Source organism: Rissa tridactyla, chromosome 8 (genome assembly GCF_028500815.1).
Source record: "Rissa tridactyla isolate bRisTri1 chromosome 8, bRisTri1.patW.cur.20221130, whole genome shotgun sequence".
Taxonomy (NCBI): domain Eukaryota; kingdom Metazoa; phylum Chordata; class Aves; order Charadriiformes; family Laridae; genus Rissa; species Rissa tridactyla.
Genome location: NC_071473.1, coordinates 44592825 through 44614695, shown reverse-complemented (window position 1 = coordinate 44614695; position 21871 = coordinate 44592825). Strand labels below are relative to the sequence as shown.

General features: G+C 52.9%; 2 protein-coding genes across 4 annotated transcripts in view; both read left to right on the top strand.

Annotated features, from left to right (window-relative positions):
* Nucleotides 1-4520: 4520 nt before the first annotated feature.
* LOC128914338 (E3 ubiquitin-protein ligase HECTD3-like) lies at nucleotides 4521-13147 on the top strand. Its single transcript, XM_054213209.1, has 21 exons — nucleotides 4521-4863; nucleotides 4955-5115; nucleotides 5674-5766; nucleotides 6195-6330; nucleotides 6664-6779; nucleotides 7044-7157; nucleotides 8230-8312; nucleotides 8552-8717; nucleotides 9246-9327; nucleotides 9602-9784; nucleotides 9880-9929; nucleotides 10049-10113; nucleotides 10386-10489; nucleotides 10754-10873; nucleotides 11002-11091; nucleotides 11184-11390; nucleotides 11662-11791; nucleotides 12238-12312; nucleotides 12583-12664; nucleotides 12740-12811; nucleotides 12988-13147. The coding sequence occupies exons 1-21, from the start codon at nucleotides 4540-4542 to the stop codon at nucleotides 13070-13072; spliced, it is 2538 nt and encodes an 845-aa protein (XP_054069184.1). The 5' UTR covers nucleotides 4521-4539; the 3' UTR covers nucleotides 13073-13147.
* Nucleotides 13148-13912: 765 nt separating this feature from the next.
* EIF2B3 (eukaryotic translation initiation factor 2B subunit gamma) overlaps nucleotides 13913-21871 on the top strand; it is a 102894-nt gene continuing 94935 nt past the window's right edge. For all 3 annotated transcript variants that reach the window (XM_054211175.1, XM_054211174.1, XM_054211173.1), the window contains exons 1-3: nucleotides 13913-13978; nucleotides 14205-14354; nucleotides 17001-17140. In XM_054211175.1, the coding sequence (XP_054067150.1) occupies nucleotides 14207-14354; nucleotides 17001-17140 (288 nt within the window). In that variant the 5' untranslated portion in view covers nucleotides 13913-13978; nucleotides 14205-14206. The remainder of the gene's footprint in view (nucleotides 13979-14204; nucleotides 14355-17000; nucleotides 17141-21871) is intronic.

The following is a 21871-nucleotide window of genomic DNA, read 5'->3' as shown; positions in this document are numbered from 1 at the left end:
CCATGGTTCCTCGCAGCCCTTACACAGCAGCGGCTGCTGGGGGAGCTGCTCTTCTACAGGAGGTGGGAACTAACTGTCTGCTTCCCTCCTGCTCTGTAGCATTCAGTTCTGCATCCGGCATGCTGGTGGCCCAGCAGCTGTTCTCCCAGGCTCTTTGAACCTTGGTTTTCCTCTAAAAGCCAGTATTGCAACTAATCTGTTCTAGTTCTCATGGAGATGCGCAGGAAGGGCCAAACTCTTCTCCCAGACAGCAGGGGTTAGAGCAGTAGCATGGCAGTGCTGGATTCTGCTCCCCTCTGCCATGGGGAGGTAGGTGGAGGTTTCGGGTGGACAGGGAAAGCCTTTGCCCCAGGGCAGTGGAGAGACTGTGGGTACCAAGGGTTGGAGCTCCTTGAGCAGATGGACCTGCAGTATGTGAGCAAGGAGCGAGTAATGAAAGCTTTACAATGTCAAGACCATCAAAAATGTTCCTTGATCTTCCCAGCCCTGGGCAGGGCTAGTCATTGCCTAGCACTGTGAGCTACCAGATGTCAGTCTACTTTTGTACTCCCAGCTCCATCTTCAGTCTGTGTGGTCTGTTGGACCACCAGTATGAAGAGCCACTGAGTGGAGTGGGGCTGACGCTGTGAGTTAAGATTTATCTTCTCTTTACACTTCATGCCTTTTTCTCCTCTGTTGAAGGAGTCTGTCATCCAGAAATCACTTCCAGTTGTAAATGAAGTCCTTCCCTTCACCAGTTTCCTTTGAAACTGAAGTATTCCCAGACCTGCTGAGGAATTTTGTACTAAAAGGGACGTACAACCAGGAGGGAGTATGTGCTGCCATCTCCCACGTGATGGTGCATGGAAGGAGTATAGGGTGAGTGGGAAAGCGGTTTCTGGCAGCCCTTGCCTGGAGCAGAGCCTTCCATACTTAGCTGGGTGGGTGTGAAGTTGCGTCTGCTGGAAGAGGGTTTTTTTGTAAATCCTGGAGTTATCTCAGAATTGAGCTCTGTGGCTTTGTGGCTGATTTCAATGACCAGCGTGGACAGGAGCAAAACCAGTGTGATACATTTCCATGCTGGTGGCTGAGTCACTTCCTAGGGTGTCTGTTTAAAATGGGCATGAGGAGCTGGTGAAATGACTTTGATCTGCTGGCTTGGCCTCAGTCAGGAGTGTTGGTGAAGGAGTCTTCAGCATTGAGCTGGGATTTGAAATGAGCCATCCTAGATCCTTTCTGGCCACTGACATTTGGGTGGAATCAATCCTGCTTTTTCCAGCCTTGCCCGCTTGTCTCTAAGGGAGATCATCAGCAGGTTACATTATTTACTGAGCAGAACTGGAAGTAGCAAGAAAAATTGACTCCTTTCTTGTGCTTTATGGCCAGGCAGGGGATGGTTGGTTGATGAGTGGCTCAGGACAGGATGGATAAAATGGCCCTAGTCTTTGGTGGAGGGTGAGCTGATGTCACCTGTGGGAATGAGCAGGCTAAGAGCAAGCTGGGGTTGCTTATGTTGACCACCTGCAGGGGAGTGGGCGCCTCTGGCTGAGACATCTCCAACAGGTGACCACTGGCTCCCCTGGCCTTGGTGGAAGCAACTGCAGCTGTCAGAAGATAACTGAGATAATTATGGAGGTCACCAGAGTTGCTCAGATTTCTCACTGAGATATGAGATGCTTGGAGAGCTCTATTCCCTCTCATTATCCATGTCCACAGTCCCAGCCCTTCATGATGAGGGGAGAGCTGCCACGCAAGGTGATGCTGAGAGCAGAGCCTGGCTGAAGCAGTGGGATGCTTCCCTGAAAGCATCGTGGCATCTCCATCCTTGGAGATGCCCAAGACTTGTCTTACAGCCCTGGGCAACCTGATCTAACTTCCAGTGTTGCCCTGCTGGCTGTGGGTCTAGGTCCTCCCTAACCTGAAGCACCTAATAACTGTGGAGCTCCCAACTCTAGCTTTTCCCACGTTTCTCTACTGTTCCTTACAGCAAGGTCATTTAGCTCCTGACCTCTCACACCCTTGGGTTTATTTCCTGCCACTGTGAAAAGAGTGCTGCCCGAGGGCTTGCTGGGGCTCTGGTGTGAGTACTGGAGCTCTGGGGAAAGGATCTAGCTGGTGATGGGTATTTCTATTTAAAAAAGTACAGAACTCTGGCCCTAGCAGAAAGGTTGCAGTTGGGAGTTCATCCAGGATGGTCTGGCTTTAACCCCTACAAGCATATTGAGAAAAAACATTGGTTTACCATATTGGTTTACCATCGTTTTACTGTCCGTTTTGTGTTATGGCTATATACATGTTGGAGAATGGCAGCAGCTGCTGCTGTAGAGACCTGTGAAAGAGGACTGGGGTGCAGAGATCTGTGAAAGCCCTTCCATTTGCAGGAAGAACCCATTGCTGCAGCAGGGTCTCAGCTGAGGTCATTTAGTGCATGGTCAGAAGGTCTGGACAAAAGTGGCTGCTGAGCAAAGATGTCAAGATAACCCACATATCATGCTGTTGAGTTTGCCCTGCAGAGGTGAGCTGGGAAGGAGCTGCTGGTAACATGCCTGCATCTCCTCAGCATGGTCCTCTGTCTCCTCTGTGGTGTTTTAAAGCCAATCGCAAACTGAATTTCTGCTGTGACAGCCTGGCAAATTGTGGAAAAGGTCAGCCTGGCTCAGCTCTGGACAATCTCAGGGGCCCAAAGTAGGTGTTATTTCAGTGCTGGGTCATGTTCCTTCTCCAAAGCTGCAGGTTGGAGCTGTCTCCTACCATGTTTGACAAGACACAAGTCAAGTGCCCCTGCCCCAGACTCCTGCTGTGCATCCCCACCCGCTCACCCAATCTTGTTGGTCGAGATTGATTTTTTTTTTATTATTATTATTATTTTTTGGGGGGCCAATGCCATCCTGAGGAAGGTGCTGGTGCCCCTATGCTGCTGAGAAGAGGAGGCGTCTGTGTGGGCCAGAGCTGCAGGGTGGGTAGGAACAAGCTCGGGGAGGGACTGATGCCGTGACACCTCCATGTAATCTCTCTCTCTCCTGACTTCAGCTCACTGAATTGTCATAGCTTCCGGTGATTAATAATGCACGTATAGTCTAGCTGTTCTTGTTATTCCACTAACACCCCGGAGTATAACAACCTATACATAGTTTGACAGGATCTGTCTGTCCCTACCTCATGTAGGATCTAGAATAAAGTGAACAAACCATCTACACCTGGCCTTCCTGATGCTTTGTTCTGGCTGGGGCTTCTGCATCCTTCTGTTGGGTTAAAGAGTGATGGAGACTGGTGTTGTGAGAGGCAACTGGAGGTGAAGCAGAAATTGGCCCCATGACACCCTTTGCACACAAAGCGGTGTCATGGAGGTGGCTCAGAGTATTTGCTGGCTCAACCCTTTGCAGCAGCTCTGCAACCAGTTTTATAGGGTGACATGGCTGTGGAGGGAGGGCACGGGACCCTCCTGCCTGCAGTGGCAAGGCAGAAGTTTGCATTTCTCTTGCATCGTGGTTCAGGGCACTTTGCTTCTGCTGAGCCTGGTGCCCATCGCTGCACCGAGGCACAATCATTTCTGTTCAATAGATAATGCCACAGGGGTGACAGCTGTCACCTCTGTGCACCGTGCCTTTGCAGGCGGGGATGGAGCTGGACTCTGACCTGCCAGGAGAGCAGCCAGGCTCCGGAGGGGTGTGGGGACCTTTGAGCTCTGCCAGCCTGGTTATCTCCTGATCCCTAAATGCAGCTCTTTGTGCCCAGCCTGGAGAAAGTGAGAAAGCGTGGGGTGGAGCTTAGTTGTTCTCTGCCACCACCTTGCCGTGGTATGTGACAGGCAGACATGACATGGGGTGACATGCTGCCAGCATTCTGGGGTGGTTGGGTGTTGCTGGGTGTCACAGCCTTTCTCCTGCTGCTGGGATAAAGCTGCTCCTGGGGACGGAATCCCATCATCCTCCCCAGCAGGTGCTCAGAACCTCACTACCCACTGCAAGCCTGCCTGGGGCAGGGATATGTCCCCCAGCCAGCCAGGAGCTGGTTGTCCACATAGCAGGATGACCGCTCCTCTCTTTTCCCTATCCGTCACGGAGATGTAGCCCTGTGCCCTGAACCCTGTAGCCTGACAAGCAGAGCCCCCCCGGATGCAGGCGGTGACAGCAGTATTGGAAGCCAGGAGGGAGCAGAGTCCTAAGCCACAGGGCGAGGGGATGCAGGTGACCTGGTTCAGCTCCTGCTGGTGACCGAGGGACCAGGGTGGGCGTAACACTGTCGCATCTTGTCACAGGAGGGATGACGGCGACCCCTCACCCATCATCCCGCTGGAGTGAAGAAGGGCTGGGCTGTGGCCGGGGGGGGGATATTCGGGGCGGAGGCGACAGCCGGGCAGGTAGGGCGTCCCCGGAGGGCTGGGTCGGGCGCGGCCGGAGGCGGGCGCGGTGACACCGGCACCGCGGGCACCGGCGGGGGCAGAGCACCGGGGACAGCCCGGGGGCGCAGCGGGGCGGGGGGCAGAGCAACGGGGACGGCCCGGGGCGCAGCGGGAGCGGCACCTTCGGGGGCGGCGCGGTGCCCCGCAGGCGGTACGCGATGCGTGCGGGCGGGGAAGCCCCGCACCAGGTGCTGGGCCGGCTGCGGTTCCTGCTGCAGTGCAGCGAGTGCTTCCGCCGGGCCCGGGCGCTGCCCGCCGCCCTCTGCTACGTGCCGCGGGAGGTGCAGTACAAGATCTGCAAGGACCCCGCCGCCGCCGCCGCCGCCGCCCGCAGCCTGCTCAGCGTGTGGGACAGCCCGGGGCCGGCGCGGGGCGGCAAGCGGGCGGCGAGGGCCACCATCGAGGTGCGGAAGGGCGGCTGCCTCCGCGCCACCGGCGAGGAGTACTGCAACGGCGCCGGGCTCTGGGTCAAGCTCAGCAAGGTAACGGCGGGACGCGCCCCGTCGAGCAGGCGGGAACAGGCCCGGGGAGCCCGGGTACCGACGGCGGTGACAAGGCGGGATGCGCTTTCAGGAGCAGCTGCAGGAGTACACGGGCAACCATGACCTGGCTGAGGGCTGGCTCCTGGCGCAGAGGTTTGGAGAGGGAGGAGATAAGTTGGTGCGGGTTGAGTCCGTGGAGAAGATCCAGTGGCAGCACCAAATGCTCGGGGTGGATTATAAACCCGCGGTCAGGTACGGCCCCAGCCTGCTGCACCCCGGGTAGGGACCGGGCTGTGGATGCTGGAGACACGCGTGGCTGGTACCCACAGAAGGTGTGACCCAACCATCCCAAATCCCACCAGAAACTAACACAGCCCCCCTCACTCCCTCCAGGCAGGTGGGACACATCCCTGCTGAGCCACCTGCGGGCAGGAGGGTGCCCCCTCGTAGGCTGATCCTGTTTGCTTGTGACAGCACCTACGTAGGATAAAGATGATGCCAGGGGGTTTCTGAGACATTTGGGTTTGGGCTGTGTGGTGGCACAAAGGTAATGCGGAGATGAGAGAGCTTGTACTTGATTTTCGTGACGGAAGGCCGTGTGCAGGGCTGGATTCCCCTGCTCTGCCCAAGCCTGCACCTGGGTGCAGGGACACTCTCAATCCTCCCACAGCTGTTCCTGCAGCCCCTGGGTGCTGTCCCTGGTCTCCTACTGCTGCTGCCTCTACTCCAGGCTCCGGCAGTAACACCTGGGCACGCTAAGCACTGACCCATTTTTTCCCTTGTTCGACGCCTTCACCGGTGCTGCTCCAGCTGGGAACAAGTGGTGGACCTGACGTACTCCATGCGCCTGGGAGAGAAGCCGATACTCATAGAGCAGGATGAGACCGCTGTGCTGAAGTTTCGGTACAAGTGCATCTCCTAGAGCGGTACTGTAGCACCCTGAGGGGTGGCCGGTCGGGGCTCTGACATGCCTGTGGTGCCAGGACTGGTGCAGGGTCAGGATTGGGGTGGATGGGTGCCATGAGGTGCCTTTTACATTGATAACCATTTGATGCTGCCCAAGCAAAGATGGCCTTTGCTCTGTGGAGTATGAGAGCAACTGTGTGGTGCTGTTGCCACTGGGCTGGGGTGGCCATAAATGGCCAGCATGGTGGTGGTGAGGTACAGCTGTGACATCTGCCTGCGGCCAGGACAGCTGCCTGGCGCCATCCTGATGTGGTGCCCATGAGATGCTGCTGCCAATCCAAGCTGGGGCACCTGCACAGTGCTGGTGGGCAGGTTTGGGGTGCAGCCTGGTCTCCCCATCCCATTAACACAGAGCTTCCCTGCAGGTCCGTGCCCCCTGGATGGAGCTACGAGCACGACATGGAGCTGGGGCGCTTCCTGTACGATCACAAGAAGAGGGAGCTGCAGCGCGAGGACTGCACCAAGGAGCACCTCAGCAGCATCGAGGTCTCCTCGCAGGTGGTACGTAGTGGGGTTCCTCTGTGGCTTAAAGGGAGGACCAGCTGGCGGTGGCTATCCCCTCCATGAGAGGCAGGGGATGGTTGTGGGGTCTAGCAAAACTGCGAGAAGTTGGGCATCTGGAGCAAAACTCCGTTGTGTCTCTGGGGCACTGTGAGGGGTCTGTCACCATGCCCAGCTTGCTCTGTGTGGGACCCACCATCCACCCGCAGCCCAGCAAACTGAGGGGCTGGCCTAGTCCTGACCTCTTGTGGCCCCACAGAACCTGTCCTGGGGGTGGCCATGGTGTGCCCAAGGATGCTCATCTCCCTCCCTCTGCTCACTGCGCTCTTGCAGGAGGACTGTGGCGCGGCCCATCTGACCGACAACCAGACATACACCTCCTGGGAGAGCAACGGGCCCCCGGGGCAGCACTGGGTGCGGCTCAACATGAAGAAAGGCACCATTGTCAAGTGAGACCTGGGGGTGTCCCCTCCTGCCGGTAGCTGTGCCAGGGATGTGCAGGGTGCAGGGCAAAGCACCATCTTCCTTGTGAAAGCAGCTTTCCCCAGGCTGCAGTCGGGGGCTCGGGGTTAAGGTGGGGGTTAGCTACTTCCAGATGCACCCCAGGAGGACATAGCCTTGCCCCCAGTCCTGGGACATCTCTAGGGGCATCTCCATGCCCAGGCAGCTCGTGAGGGGAGGACATCGCTGCCCATTGCTCTTCTTGTCCCCAGGAGGCTGTGGCTGATGCTGGATGGGCAGGCCAGCTCTTACATACCCAGGCGAGTGGCTGTGTACGGTGGGGCACCGAACAGGCTGCAGCACCTGAGAACCGTTCTTATTAATGAGTGAGTAATGAGCAAAGAGCAGCCTGGGTCCAGCTTGGGCTAAACACACAAGGTGTCTCTGCATCCTAAGCAGATGCTAAGGAAAGGGCTGAGGTCAGTCCTGAGTGACCTGGCGGTGACGGTGGCTCTCTGCAGGTTTCTGGTTAGAGGTTATGCCTGTCCCTACAAGCATGGTGGCCCCCCTGCCTCCACGTGCCAGCCAAGCATCTTCATCTCTACTCCTGCTCCTCATCTGTCCTGCGGCAGCTGGCCTGCTGTGTGCTTCCTCCTGCCTAGTGACTTTGTGGGGTCTTCCTCCTCCTCCTCCTCCTTGCCTCTAGGAGCACGTGTGTCTGCCGTCTCCTTCCTGAGCATCTCTGCTGTGCTGTAGCTGAGAAGTCCTGGGGTGCTTCACCTCTCCCTCTTCGCTCTGGCTCTGCAGCACCTTCTCAAGGCAGGCAGGGGTTTACACAGGAGTGCAAAGATCTCCGCCTTCCCCAAAACTTGCCTCTTTGCCTTTTTTTTGGCTGAGCAGTGAGATTTGACTTTGAAGAAGCCTTGCAAGACCACCGAGGTCTCTCCGAGTGGCAGGAGCCAGCTCCTCGCTAGATCTGGGCAGTCGCAGTGGTTTTTCCCCACACACCCTTAAGTCTTTGATGGGACCTTACCAAAGGCTTTGGAAACACAAGCAAATCACTTACCAAATTGCTCATCTCCACAAATCCCTGTTTCCTTCAAAACACATCACCCTCGCATGACCGGCTCAGCTCAAAGGGTGGTTGTACCGAAGCAAGATGTGCCTGGACTCCCCGGGAACACTGACGTGCTCTCGGCCATCTCACCTTTCTGTTCTGCTTTGAATTTATGCCCTTTCCGGGCTCTTCTCTGGACGTGGCTTCCACCTTCTTCGGGACATCTCTGTGCCTCTGACAGCCTCTCCTCTCTGCTCGGTCCCCTCCTGCCACAGCCCCAGTGAGGCGGGGGGGCTGTCACCATGGGTAGTGGTGCATCCTCAGCTGGGGAGCCGGAGTGGCCCACACCTCACTAGCCACCTTGTTGGTGGCTCTGCCATCTCCCTCCGTGCTGTGTGCAGGAACAGCTTCCAGGATGTCTGCATCCTCCGTGACATGAAGACCCACCTGCCGGTGCTGGAGATCCGCATCCTGGAGTGCCGGGGTGAGCCTGCACTGCTGGACTGGGCCTGCCAGCCCTAAACCTATAGCCAGTCCCGGCATCTGCGGCTCTTCCTGCCGCACCAGCTGCTTTCTGGGGTCTGTTGGAGGAAAAGCTGGGGAATGAGCTTCATTTGGGATGCCGCGGGCACTGGGGGCTCCTTGCCCCCCATTGCAACATCCTAGCCATGCCGGCCGCACAGCTGCAGCCACGCATGCAGCATCGCTGTCCTTTCTTGGCAGACCAAGGGTACAACGTCCGCCTGCGAGGGATTAAGATCAGGTCCTTCTGGGAGTGGGACCTCATCCTCAACGCCGACATGTTCCAGCCAGCCCGGCTGGTGCGCTACCCTCTCCTGGAAGGGGTGGATGCCGATGTGCTGTACCGGCGGGCCGTGCTCATCCAGAGGTATGGCGTGGGGATGGCATTGTCCCCACGGTGAGCCCAGGCCCTGAGAAGGACCATGCGCTGGCCTCTAGCAGGGGATTGCGTATGTCTTGCTTAAAGTCTGCCAGCTCCTTCCCCATGTGTGTCAGGGGCTTCGGCTTGCTGCTCCCCATCCGAACACGGCTGCTTGCAGTGCCTGGGGAGCACAGTGCTGGCATGGGGTGAGGGGGACCTGCAATGTGGAGTCCCCCGCCCCGCTGCCTGCAGGGCAGCCCCAGGCGGGCATCAACACTGGCCCCACAGAGACACCCAATTCAGCTACAGTGCTGCGGCGTGGGCTGGGCTGCCCTTGTTTGCAGCTTTTTCTTGGAGGGAACAAAATCCATGGGTGCCTCCATGGGCTGTAGGAGACCCGTGTGCAGGGAGCACAGTGCCCAGGCTCAGCATGTGCCTGGGGCTGTCTGTGGTGAAACACCACCGCAGGTGTATCTGGCTCTACGTGTTCACCAACCCCCTCGCATCCTTACACTGCTTCTCTCTCGTCTCCAGGTTCGTCCAGCTCCTGGACAGTGTCCTGCATTACCTGATCCCCCTCCCTGAGGACAGCATCGGCACCTTCGATGCACTCAGGGTGAGTGTTTGCTAGGCTCCCCTGGGATGGTGCCGGTAGCAACATCTCATCATGGGCTTGGCTGGTTTCCCTGGGAGCTGTGGCATGTCCCCCTCAATCTGATGGGGACAGACCAGCCCTGGGCTCATGCTGAGAGCTGCCGTGCTGGGCATGGCCAGAGGGATGGAGGAGCTGAGCATCCCCTGTGACACCGGGAGCTGTGCTTGGGGAAGGAAAAACTGGGCACGCGGTGGCAGGATCAAGCCTCTAACCATCCCTGCTCGTCCCTTGCTAGAGCATGAAGCCGTTCCTGCTGCTGTCCAAGCAGAGCGCAGCCCTCATCACCCACTGTCTCCGGTCCTCGGAGAGCACCCCCCCTCACACCCTGCCAAAGCTGTACATCAACCGGCACCTGGCCCGGGAGCACCGTGCTAACCCCGCGCTGGACCCCAGCTGCAGGAACGCTGTCTTCACCCAGGTATGGCCACGCCATGCCCCGCGCCGGGTACCTGCCAGTTCAGCATGGCTTGTCCCCGCTGCATCTCATCCCCTTTCCGCTCTGCTTCTCTCCAGCTGTACGAAAGCCTCAGATCTTCCAAGAGCAATCAGCCCCTGGACTACAGGTAGGTCTTCATGTCACATTTGCGGGGTGTCACATCCCCGGAGAGGGGTGTGGTGGGATGCCGGGTGCTGCTGGCTCTCTCGGAGGAGGGATGCGCATAGGGCTGTTGCTTCCATGCAGGTGGCCCCTGAGCTACAGCCAGTGGTGGGAGTGTGAGTTCATCACCGAGGGCATCGTTGACAACGGTGAGAGCTCTCCTCTCCCTCCCTGGGGCTCTCCCCTGGGCTTTCTCGTGCTGGGGGGCAGCTCGGTGCATCACCCGCTGCAGCGGGGTGCCCACGCTCTCCCGGATGCTCTGTGGGAGGCAGCCCCGCTCTACACACAATGGGATGGTCCCTGCATCTCCCCTGAGCCCCCACCACTGCCCCAGGGAGAGGGGGTGGCTTGGCCAGATCCTGTGGCTCAGCATCTGGCCCCAGGCATGTCAGGTGTTAATCAGCCTCTGCCCCCATTGCAGGTGGTGGTTTTCGGGACAGCCTGTCGGACGTGTCGGAGGAGCTGTGTCCCAGTTCAGGAGATGTCCCTGTGCCTCTGCCCTTCTTCGTGCGCACCTCCAACCAGGTTTGGCACCCTGCTGTCCACCTGTCCTGGCCCTGACGGGGCATCTAGCAGAGTCTGGGGCCTTTTGGGGCGTTAGTCACATCTTAATGCTTGCAGGGCTATTGGCCAGGGAGGCTGCGCTTGTATCTGGGTGGCGGAGATCTCCTGGAGGGGTGTAAAGGGCAGGAGAGGCTGGTGGAAGGGTGATGGAGAGGGAGGCTGCAGGGAGGGACACACTGGGCTGGTCACATCAGTGTCCGTGGCTCCTAAGTCTCTCTCCTGCAGGGTAACAGCAGCAGCGACGCCAGGGACATGTACGTCCCCAACCCCTCCTGCAAGGACTTCCCCAAGTACGAGTGGATCGGGCAGCTGATGGGAGCAGCCCTGAGGAGCAAGGAGTTTCTGGTGAGCACAGCAGAGCCTCCCTGGCTGTCAGGGGGGCTTGGTGGGGGCCACAATGTCTTGGGGAGAGGCGCTGCCCTAGGGTGAAAGAGGGACGTGGGATGGATGTGTGTCTCCACTCCCTTTGGCAGATCCTGTCCCTGCCGGCGCTGGTGTGGAAGCAGCTGGCAGGGGAGGAGGTCAGCTGGAGCAAGGACTTCGCCACCGTGGACTCGGAGCTGGTAAGAAGGGCTGGAGGTCAGCAGGGTTGTGCTGTGCACTCCCGTGGCTGCTCCAGCTCCGCCGTGATGGCTCTCACCCGTTGGGGTTGCAGGTGAAGCTGCTGGAGCTGCTGGAGGGGGTGGATAGGGAAGCCTTCGAGTTCATGTTTGGCAGAGAGCTGACCTACACGACGGTGCTCAGTGACCAGCGCATGGTGGAGCTGATCCCCAAGGGCAGTGGCACCGTGGTGCGCTACGAGGACCGCAAAGAGTTCATCCGGCTGGTGCAGAGGGCTCGGATGGAGGAGAGCAAGGAGCAGGTAACACCATCCCCCAGGGCCAGCATGGCTGCAAGGAGACCCTGCTTCTGTGGCAAGCCTTCTCGGTACCTGTGGGGTTGGTGTCTGCGAAAATGTGTCCCCAAACCCAGCTCTAGCTGGGCAGTTCCTCTGTGCATCCTGCGCCCAGGATGTCCATGAGCCCTGGGGACCTCCTTTGGGGTCCTGCAGTCCCTCTCCCCAGTGCCCTGACTGACTGCCCTGGGCTCAGACCCATCATGGTGACATAAGACCCTTCCTGTGTCCCCTCCAGATCGCGGCCATGCGTGCTGGGCTGCTCCGTGTGGTGCCCCAGCCTGTGCTGGACCTGCTCACCTGGCAGCAGCTGGAGAAGGTGGTCTGTGGGGACCCCGAGATCACGGTGGCCGAACTGCAGAAGTTCAGTAAGTGCCAGGGCCAGCCCAAAGCTGCTCCCAGCCCCCGGCATGGACAGGGCCCCCCCTCAAAAATGCTCGTCCTGCGCATGCATCCTGCCCCATGCTGAGTCTGTGGTTGTGGTGTGCCTGGGAGCCTGGGGGAGGACGAGCCGGAGGGACCCTGGATAAGGATGCTTCAAGTTTAGCTGCAACCCCCACCAGCCTCCACTCTGGTCCCTCGGGTGAAGGCAAATGGCCACCCTGCAAACTGGGACCCTCGTTTCTCCACCCACCTTTGTGCAGGGTGCCGGCCCCTCTCAGGATGCTGGGGGCTTGCAGGGGCTCACCGGGAACAGTCTCCTCCTCTCCTGCCTCCACTCTGGGCTCTCACAGAAGGGCAGGATGGACATGTCCCATGTTAATTTGCTTTGCTGGATGTTTCTAACAAAGCTGTTGCCTATTCTTTGTCACAGTCACATTTGAGGACTTTTCTTCCAATGACAGCCGTGTCCAGAACTTCTTGGAGGCGCTCAACAACTTCACCAGCGGTGAGCAACCCCAAGCCTTCCCCCACTCTTCATGTGCAGGGGGGTGGGCTGGGGGATGGGGTACCCACTGCCCTGTGCCCCAGGGATGCTCACTAGGTGCTTCCCTGGGAGTTGGCTGGGTTTGTACCGCCTGGCCCTTCCTGGGATGCTGAGAGCATCCCTTAACTTTGCCCCGTGCTCCCGGGATGCTTCTGCAAGGGCAGACCCTGCCATAACAGCAGCGACTGGGATGGTCCCGTCCCTGTCCCTGAGCCCTGTCCTTCCCCACAGAGGATCTCAGCCGCTTCCTCAAGTTTGTCACTGGCCGGAGCCGCCTCCCAGTTCAGATCACCGTCTACCCAGAAAGGGAAAAGTGAGTCCACCCTGCACGGGCTGGGGTCCCTGCACCATGCCAGGGTCCCTGGGTCTGACTCTCCTTTCTCCCAAGCTTGGACGTGTTGGACCTGATGCCACAGGCCTCCACGTGCTCCGGCACCTTCTTCTTGCCCAACTATTCCTCGTGAGTCAAGCTGGGGACAGGGGATGGGGACGTTCCCCCCTCCCTGGGGCTGGCATGGGGGTGTCCTCCCAGGGTCCCCAGGTCCTGCCCCAAGGGACATTCAGGCGGGGGTGGAGAGGGAAGCACAGGGCTCTCGATGCCCGTCGTGACCTTGACCCAGCGTGTCCCCCTCCCAGGGCCAAGGCCTGCGAGGAGCTGCTGCGCTACGCCGTGTACAACTGCATGTCCATCGACACCGACAAGGAACCCTGGGATGAATGAAGCCCCCCCTCCCCAGGTGCCCCATGCTGTGGGAGCTGCCCCCCTCCCTCGGGACACCGGATTCAATAAAACTGCAGGGCCGGATCCTGCCGTCCTGCCCCGGGTCCTGTCTCTGTCTGTGCTTCTCGAGGGATGGGACTGGAGGGTGCATGGCCAGTGCTGTAACCTGGGGGGGCCACCATGGTGCTGTCTGCTGGGTGCCGCGCTGGCACGGGGCGCTGGGGGGTGGCGAGCGTGGCATGCACACGGGGCCTATGACTCCTGTCCCCTCCCCGGACATGGTGTTGCGTGAGGAGCGCGACTGCACACTGCCCCCCGGCAATGCACCCTGAAAACTGCCCCCCCTGCAATGCACCCTGCAGACTGCCCCCTCTGTGCCCTGTCTGCAGCTTCCCAGGCCCCCTCTGCCTGCAGCACCCCCCCAGGCTGCAGCTCCCCAGCCCCCCTGTCCACAGAACCTCCCTGCCTGCAGCTCCCCAGATCCCCATGCCTGCAGTCCCCCCTGCCTGCAGCTCCCCAGATCCCTCTGCCTGCAGCTCCCCAGCCCCCCTGCCTGCAGCCGCCCCTGCCCGCAGCTCACTCCTGCCCGTAGTTCCCCCGCTTCCCCCGCCTGCAGACCCACCTCCGGCCGCCTGGGGGCGCTGTGCCGCCGAGCCCCTCCCGCGGCGATCCATGACTCGGTGCTCCGCAGCCCAAGATCCTTCCTTCGGCGTTCTTCTCACTGCCCTGGCCGGGAGGAGCCGATCGCAGCAAGGCGAAGAGAGGGGAATCGAGCCTATCGGTGCTCTACCGCCGTCGCTCGCGATCGAGCCGCTCGGCTCTCCGCGCGCATGCGCAGTGCGCGCCGGCGCCGCCATTGCTGTCCTGTCAGTGAGGCGGTGGGAGCCGGCGGCCGGTGGAGCGGAGGTAACGGCGAGGCGGGGGGAGGCCCGGCGCCTCCGCACGGGCTGTGAGGGGCTCAGGGGAGGCGGGGAGCCGACGCACGCCTCTGAGATGCGCTGGCGGCTAAAGTTGGGCGAGGCTAAACCGAACCGGTCTTAGCCCGGCCCGGCCTGCCTCTGCCTGGCACGGCCCGGGCCTGCCCGGCTCTGCCGTGGTTGAGTGACATCCTGCCCCTGTGCTCTCTCTGTAGCAATGGAGTTCCAGGCCGTGGTGATGGCGGCGGGAGGCGGTTCCCGTATGACGGACCTGACATCCAGCATCCCGAAGCCGTTGCTCCCGGTGGGCAACCGGCCCCTGCTCTGGTACCCGCTGAACCTCCTGGAGCGCGCTGGCTTTGAAGGTGAGCCGCGACGGTGGCTTGGGTGCGGTGGAGACAACGTGCTTACCCTGGTCTCTTCAGGCATGTCATGGCCACTTCCACCACTCCTATTTATCACCCACCTTGTTCTAATGTCTTTTTGTAGGTGCCCTGTTGATCAGGGTAGTTGCCTTAGCAGGAGGTTTCTTCTCTGCACTGGAGATGTGCTGTTGGCCCGTGTCACATCATTCCCTTAACTCTAGATTGCACCTCCTGTGCCTTCTCCCCGTTCCCCCTCTTCTCCCCTCACCAAGGCTTTTCCCATCTATATGCTTTTCCTAATTTTGGTGTCTTTTCCAGTGTTGTTAACTGGGAGTCTCACATTTCTTTCTCTGAATCGTTAATGAGAGTGGTGTGAGAAGTGTGTCAGCTCTCTTGGGATATCTATTGGTTTGTTGTTTCAGTCTGGCCTGAAGTTCAGGGTTACTTGCTCTGTCTGAGACATTTAGTTCTTGTTGCAGCATGGAGCCAAGTGCTAGGTTTTGGACGAAACAGGGCAGGGGGAAGTGGCAGACTTGTAACGCCTGTGGGCCGTGTTTCATGGGTGGACTAAAACAGTGTTTAGTATATAGTGAGGTTCTTCAGTATTTTCTGGATTTAGGTTTTTGTTTACCTTTTGAATGGTGAACCAAATCTTTCTGTGGTGTTCTCCCTGCTGCTTATAAAACTTCTTCCTGATGCTTTTCGTGGCTTTGTTTTTTTGTGTTTGTATTTGTCCTTTACGTTTCTGCTTCTCTGTTCTTGCTACTCCTGCATGACTGCAATTATTTTATACTCTGTCCCGAGAACATGGCTTTTTTCCTGACTGCTTCTTTTCTCTGTGAAGATGTAAAGGTCAGCTTGTGGTTAGCCATGTCAGCTTCTTACTGTTTCAGTGTGAAAGAGCAAAACAAAGCTCAAACTTGAGGCTTTGCCTTTCTTTTGCTTCATTAAGAAATCTTTTAAGAACTTTTTTTCCCTTGGAATTGTTTTTTGCCTGTTTGTTGAAGTCTGCTGTCTGAATGTCTGCATTCTTTGGCTGTTCTCCTGTCTCTTTTTTTACTAGGATCGTACTTTTATCCTGTGATGTGGATACATGGGTAGCTAAAAGCTTCTCTGTATCCAGTCTTGTGCTTTGTGTGGCGCTTTGTAACTATTTAGAAACAACCTTTTCCACCTGATGCTTTTGACCACTAGTAGGTGGTGTTACGGTCAAATCTTTCTCCGTTCTCACACATAGCTCTTCAGCTCATCTATCCCTTATGAAAATTTGGACATGTGGGGTTGTATATGCAGCTTCAGTAAGCAAGCTGCCACCTTCCTGCTCCTGTCTTGCTTCTGTCCCCTGACTAAGCTGTATATTTCTGCGTTAATACTCCAGTGGCATGAATTCTCTCCCTGGATCATAGTTCTAAGTATTATAGGAGTTTTTATTTCCTCATACTTGCTTATGTTAGTAAGTAGGTGTCCCACAGTCTGATTCACTGCATCCCTTCTGTCCCAATTGCCAGTGCTTCATCTCTGCTAATAACTATTAGGAGGCCTTTGTTCAGCTCCCTAGGCTTATGCTTCTCCATCAGTAACTTCTTTCCCCAATTCACGGTGTGCTTTCAGTTCCTTTCTATAGGTTCTTCAGCCTGTTTTGAATCCAAGTTGCCATCTAGTATGGGAGTGGGAGGGAAGCCCTCCCGTATCTCTGGTACCAAACTGCCACACGATTCTCATTTAGAGTTCCTTCCTCTTTTCTGTTAATAGATTCAGGATGAGTTCAGTTTTGATTGACACAGATTTATTCTTAGCATGTTTTCATCTTACCACAGGAGCTTCCTAGGCTGAGGGCTGTAATATTTCCCGTACTTATCTGTTAAAATTGCGTGTGGAGTACAATGTTACAGTGTTGGTTTCTTTTTTACGGGGTGAGATATTTTAATTTGAGGGTTTGACTCTTGCTTTTCCTTCCAGTTCTTGTGTCCAGGGCAAAAGGTTTCTTGCTGTTTTGTTTTCTCAGTCTTGTCTTTGCAGAGCTTCTGTTCTTCCAAAGTCTTCACTTTGGAAAATATGCTTTCATGCCACTGTTGATATCCTTCAAATATTTACCTTTTGCATTTACCTTTTATCTTTTGTAGATGGAATGAGTTTGTTGCTCATATATTACTCCACTCCCTTGCCAAGCTGATGCTGAGAAATTGTTTAACAGTTGCATTGTAATACTGTGGTTGGTGGTGCTGTCCACAGAGGATTATACAGGATCAGGGTGGGCAAAAGACAAAGCTTTAAAGTGTCATTGACATTAATGCAGGGTCTCATTGGTCTGTTTGAGGACATATGGTTTGAGGTTGCTCCTTAAGATAGAATATACTTCTGTTCTGCCTTGCTGACTCATGCTACCTACATGCCATGTGTCTCTTTCAATAACAACCCTCCATCCACACAAAGAAGAGGAGGTTGTTTTTATATTCAGTAGGAGTTTCTCTTGCCAAAGTTACTGTTGCCAAAAGAGCTTGGTTTATTGTAGAACCAAGTCATGTTACTCAAGCCTTTTGAAAGTTCCATCAGGCTTTGTAAATAAAAAGTGAGTGTATTGTATTTGTGATTAATATATTTTGGAGGTTTTTTTTCTTTATTTCATCCCACTTTTCTCTGTCCTAGAGGTCATTGTGATTACAAGGAAGGAAATCCAAAAGATGTTAAACTTGGACACAAAAATGAAGCTGGATTTTGTGTGCATCAGTGACAACATGGACATGGGTACAGCAGATTCACTCAGGCATATTCACCAGAAAATTAAGGTATTACTGTCTTTTATTGAACTTGACTGTGAGACATTTGTTTATAATATTTTATTTTTTTTCATTGTGCTTTAAAAGCTGTCCATGTAATGATATTGTGGGTAAGCGAATTTCCTGATTCTCAGAATAGCTGAATTTTGTAAAGGTTACCTCATGGCAGAACTCAAATGACCAGAACTGACAGCTAGGAAGGCTGGAGCAAATCCAGTCTGGGCACTAGCTGCTTCTTAGTCAGTGTTAGCTTTCTGACAGGTTGGTTAGAAGGTTGTATTTCTTCATACAATTTTTGATATGATGTGTGATAGCTGTTGTCCAGTTAGTGCTTGGGGAAGTAGTTCTGAACAAACATTCTCTGTTGTCTTAGTTTAGGCAATACGCTGATACGTAAGGAAGCTTATGTTCAGTTCTTGGCCCTGCCACAGGCTTGCGTGTGCCATTAGGCAAGTGACTTGCTCTGTGCTTCTTTTTTCTGCTTTTCCTGTGCTTTTGCCGGCTTGGTCATATGGTAAGCTCTTCAGTAAACAGTGCCCAAATGAAGGGCTGCTGTTCTAATAAAAACACCAGTTTATAGAATTTTAATTTCCAGCTGCACAATTAAAACACTCCCATGTGAGGCAGAAATGCTGCTCAGAGCTCTTACCGCAATCTGGGATGGAATTTTGGTTTTGTCATACACTTAATCTTTCTGATTTGTTCCCTGTCTGTTTAGGCCATCTTAGCCAAATTGGCTGTTTAAATAAAGGTTGCAACAGAATATCAATGGACTGTTTAAGTCCTGAGGTGTCTTTTTGTCTTCAGGCTCTTTTTTGAAGGTAATACATTGCAATATAACAGGCTGCGTCCTCTCAAGAGAAGGACTCAAGTTGAGACAAAATGAAGCTTTCCAGGCAAATGTGAGCATCCAAGTGGTACAATGAGAAAGATTCGGCAAGGGATTAATGCACAGACTAGAATAATTTAGAGGGCAAAGAGAAGATATAAAGAGGAAAAGGAAAATTAACAAAGTAAGTTTAATTTAAATGAATGTTTCTGGCATGTGGAGAATCATGTAACTCAGTTTGGCAGTATTTTTTAAATATGTGCATGCAGTAAGGAAGTATCTTCCCTCTTCAAATTGTGGCCCCGGCCTTACAGTTTTATTGCCTGATCAGAGTGATCAGTCCAGCTGTCCAGGAGCCCCTCTTTTTGGTAATCCGGGCAAGTTTGCTTAGGGGGAGGCCTGGGGGACAACAATAAAGCATGTGTGCGTTAGAAAATAGACTGTGTCTTCAGAGGCGTCAGTGTTGATCTTCTGTTTATCTTTCAGAAAAAAGGCTTAGAGAAGATGTGAGGTAGTATTGAAAAACACACTGCTTTTCTTCAGTCAACTGCTGTGTATGAAGGGCTGCAGTTGCTTCTGCCCTTTTTATTCCATGTCTTGCTTGTCTGGCCAGAGAGGGACAAAGTGGTCTCTTATTTGAAATAGCCTATACTAAGTTCTTGAGCAGATTGCTGCACTGTGTATTTTGGAGTCATTCCTCTAGTAAATGCATACCACTGGTACACGTCTTACAGGGTATACCCTCTCCTGTGTGAGAGAACTACAGAGCAGAGGTAGCTGAAAAACTGCAGTATGTTGGGTATGTCTACAGTGTATTAGGAGAGGGATCTCACTAAAGAATACCCTGGTGAAAACAACTGCTGCTTGTGGCCATAGTTTGCTGGCAGGCTTTTTGCAACCCATGCCAAAAGTCTGATGAGGAGTGTAAACTGGTTGCTGAAACTTTTATTTGTTGCAAATTGAGTTAATTGCCCACAGACAGAAGAGCAAGTGTACTCAATAAAAATGAGGTAACGTGTCACAGTATAGACAACTTGCTTGTGTGCAATGCAAGTGATGTGGAATAAAGCCAAGATTTTAAATGCACAGTAAGAAATAAGTCTAAGGCTAGCTGAACTGCTGATAGCGAATCCTGAGATGCGTGTAAATGTTAAATGACTCTAAAGCATAAAATCTCATGACTTTCTGCCTTGTCTGACATTTGACTGAGGGAGTTCCACCAGTGCAGTGTTGCCGCTTGCTATGCCTGCAATACCAGGCCTTTTTGCTGTGCTGCACCTTGGTTAATGAAGCTTGATACTGTAAAGATTAACTGTTGAGATTAGATTTACAGAATTGTGTTCATTAGTAGCATGAGAATACATATGTGCAAAGCCTGTAAGGGCTGAGGGAAGGTAATTTGCAATGTTGTTTTACCACTTTTTGATGCTGGCAGTTTTGGGGGCAGGTAAAACTGTCTTGGTTCACACAGTAACAAGCAGCTGACTTCACCAGTCTTACTCTTTCCTGGTTCTTCAGAAGTTCGTGAGAGCAAAGGAAGCCTGTTCAAGTTTTTGTTTGCTGTTCGCCCACTTCACACACACACACAGGTGTTTTTTTTTTTTGACATCTTTATTTCAAGAGTTGATATAGTGGATGAATGCTCTTTGCTCAACTGGAACTCTTCCTGTTATTTTTGGCTATCTCAGCCTTCACCTGATTGACAAGGTAGCAATTTCATTAGTTTTTTTTATATTCATTACAAGTCTGAATGTATCCTTTCCTTGGATCCTTCACACAGTAAAGATATAATGCTAAACTGGATTCCTAAATGCACCTGCTTGGGAAGTGATGAACAACTGAGAACTTGGTCCCCTAAGTTCCGCTTTTTGGGTTCCTAGGCCTGGGTGTCAGTCTGGCCTGTTCTTTACCAGTAGTTCTTTAATTGACTTGTGTGATGGGGTGTTTTGTTTGTTTAAATGTTCAATGCTGGTGTCTGAATAGCTAACACACAGTAGTCTTCACAACTCTGTGGCTGAGAACTGAGGCTTAAAGAGGTATAGTAATTTACATTAAAGAAATTTTTAACAGTACTGGAAACGGGACGTCTGTCCTAAGTCTCTCATGGTTTTGTGGAGAAGCTCATCTTTCTATACTGTGTGCATATTGCATACTCTTTTTCCCCGCCTTCAAAAAGCCAGCAGGACAAGAGATCAAACACAAGTTGAAACTATTTAAAATGGAAACTACAGAAATAGAAACTTAGTAGAATTGCAGTCCAGTTTCTGAATTGCAAGTGTTGAGGGTTTTTTCAATGTGTGCTAGATTATGACTTTAAAAAGGTCTTCGATTTGGGAATGCATTAGTCTAAATGTAAGTAACTGAAAAATCATTTGCAGCATATGAAGTAGAAACGGATAGGGATTTTTTCTGTGTCTGTCTGTTTTTGTGTTTGTTTTTTATTGGGTAATATAACATTTGTTCATGTTTTACACTAAGTTATTAATGTCCAGCACTTAAAATGGTGTTGTCAAAAAGCAAAAAGTGCATCTAGAAGTTACTCATTTATTTCTTAAATGTTTATTTTTATACAGGGACATGAAAACAATTTCAGGACTTTGTTACAGCTATTGATCAGATCCTTTAATTGCTTTCCTGTGGACAATCCCAGCATTTCACTAGAACACTGTTGGTTTCAGGATCCTGCTCTAGTCTATGTACTTTGTGGCAGTTTCTATGGATATCATTTTAATGTCCAGTCTTTGTTTTTTGATGTACTTTTAATACCACTGTCAGTTTTATTCTTTTGTCCCATTAAGTTCCTAGTTTTCTGCTCATCTTTTGCAGGACTGATAATGGGTGGCTTTTCAAAATATGAAAACGAAGCTGCAAAGTCTTAATTCTTTTCTCGTCTATATGTAGGGTTGGAAATGGCAGAACATAGACTATGTAGACTGACAGTTGATAGTATTTTAATAATGATCTTATTGAAAGTGCAGATTTACCACTATAGGGGTGTTTACAGGTCTCTGTTACTTTGTGGTCTAGCCTGAACAGAGAAACAAGCCAGCCTTCCATGCACGTAGGTTTGGATTGATGACCTTTCCTGGTCATGAAGAGTGAAGAGAGCTCTCCTATTCCAGATGGGGCCTTGGCAAGAGGATGGTATATATAGAAATTTAATGTATTTTGGAAGATGAAGGTCTGCTTCTGTAGCTGAGTAAATTCGTTACTGGAACATCAGTTTTATTTATTTAAAATGCCTTCTGACTTCCATTTTCTTCCAGCTGTTCACGTACACAATTATACTAGAGTAATTCTGAAGTGATTTACTTAGTGAAAACTTCAGTACTTTTTGAGTTATTGCCTTACCCACAGCATGGAAGTGAGACAGGTCCAGCAAGACTTAAAGGACACAAAAAGAGGCACTACCATGGATTTCTTCAGCTGTGTGCCTGTCAGCTTTCGAAAAGCTGTGCAAAGTAGTGGAAAAATACCTTTCACTAAATCTTTTGACAACAACGAAGAGCTATGATAAACCAAGCAACTTTGATGGATTCTAACAAACAATGAATCAAGCAGTTATCCTTAGGTTCCAAATCTGTTAAAGCAGTTCTCTCACACAATTTACTCAATCCAGTATCTTTATGTTAAACTTTTAAAATATTGCTGTATGTTCATGTCTGTTTTCAAGAGTCATTGTCAGTAATTACTTTGAAACTTCAGAAAATTATTTTTATAGATTAAAAAACAGAGCCATCTCTCTCTAAGCCTGTACTATGTAAATACCACTTCATCCAATGTATGTTAGTAAAAGCAGACTGTGAGCTCTTTAGGGCAGAATCTATGCTTTCCTTTGTCTCTGACAGACATGTGTTTTAGTATCCTCCTTTGGTTGGAGCCATGTTGCTATTGTTTTAGTCTATTATTTT

Excerpts from the sequence above, each read along its gene's own strand:
- LOC128914338 (XM_054213209.1), top strand. The coding sequence starts at position 4,540 with ATGCGTGCGGGCGGGGAAGCCCCGCACCAGGTGCTGGGCCGGCTGCGG. Across the intron at positions 5,767-6,194 it reads ACCGCTGTGCTGAAGTTTCG|GTCCGTGCCCCCTGGATGGA; the intron begins GTACAAGTGCAT and ends GCTTCCCTGCAG. Across the intron at positions 10,874-11,001 it reads TGAGGAGCAAGGAGTTTCTG|ATCCTGTCCCTGCCGGCGCT; the intron begins GTGAGCACAGCA and ends TCCCTTTGGCAG.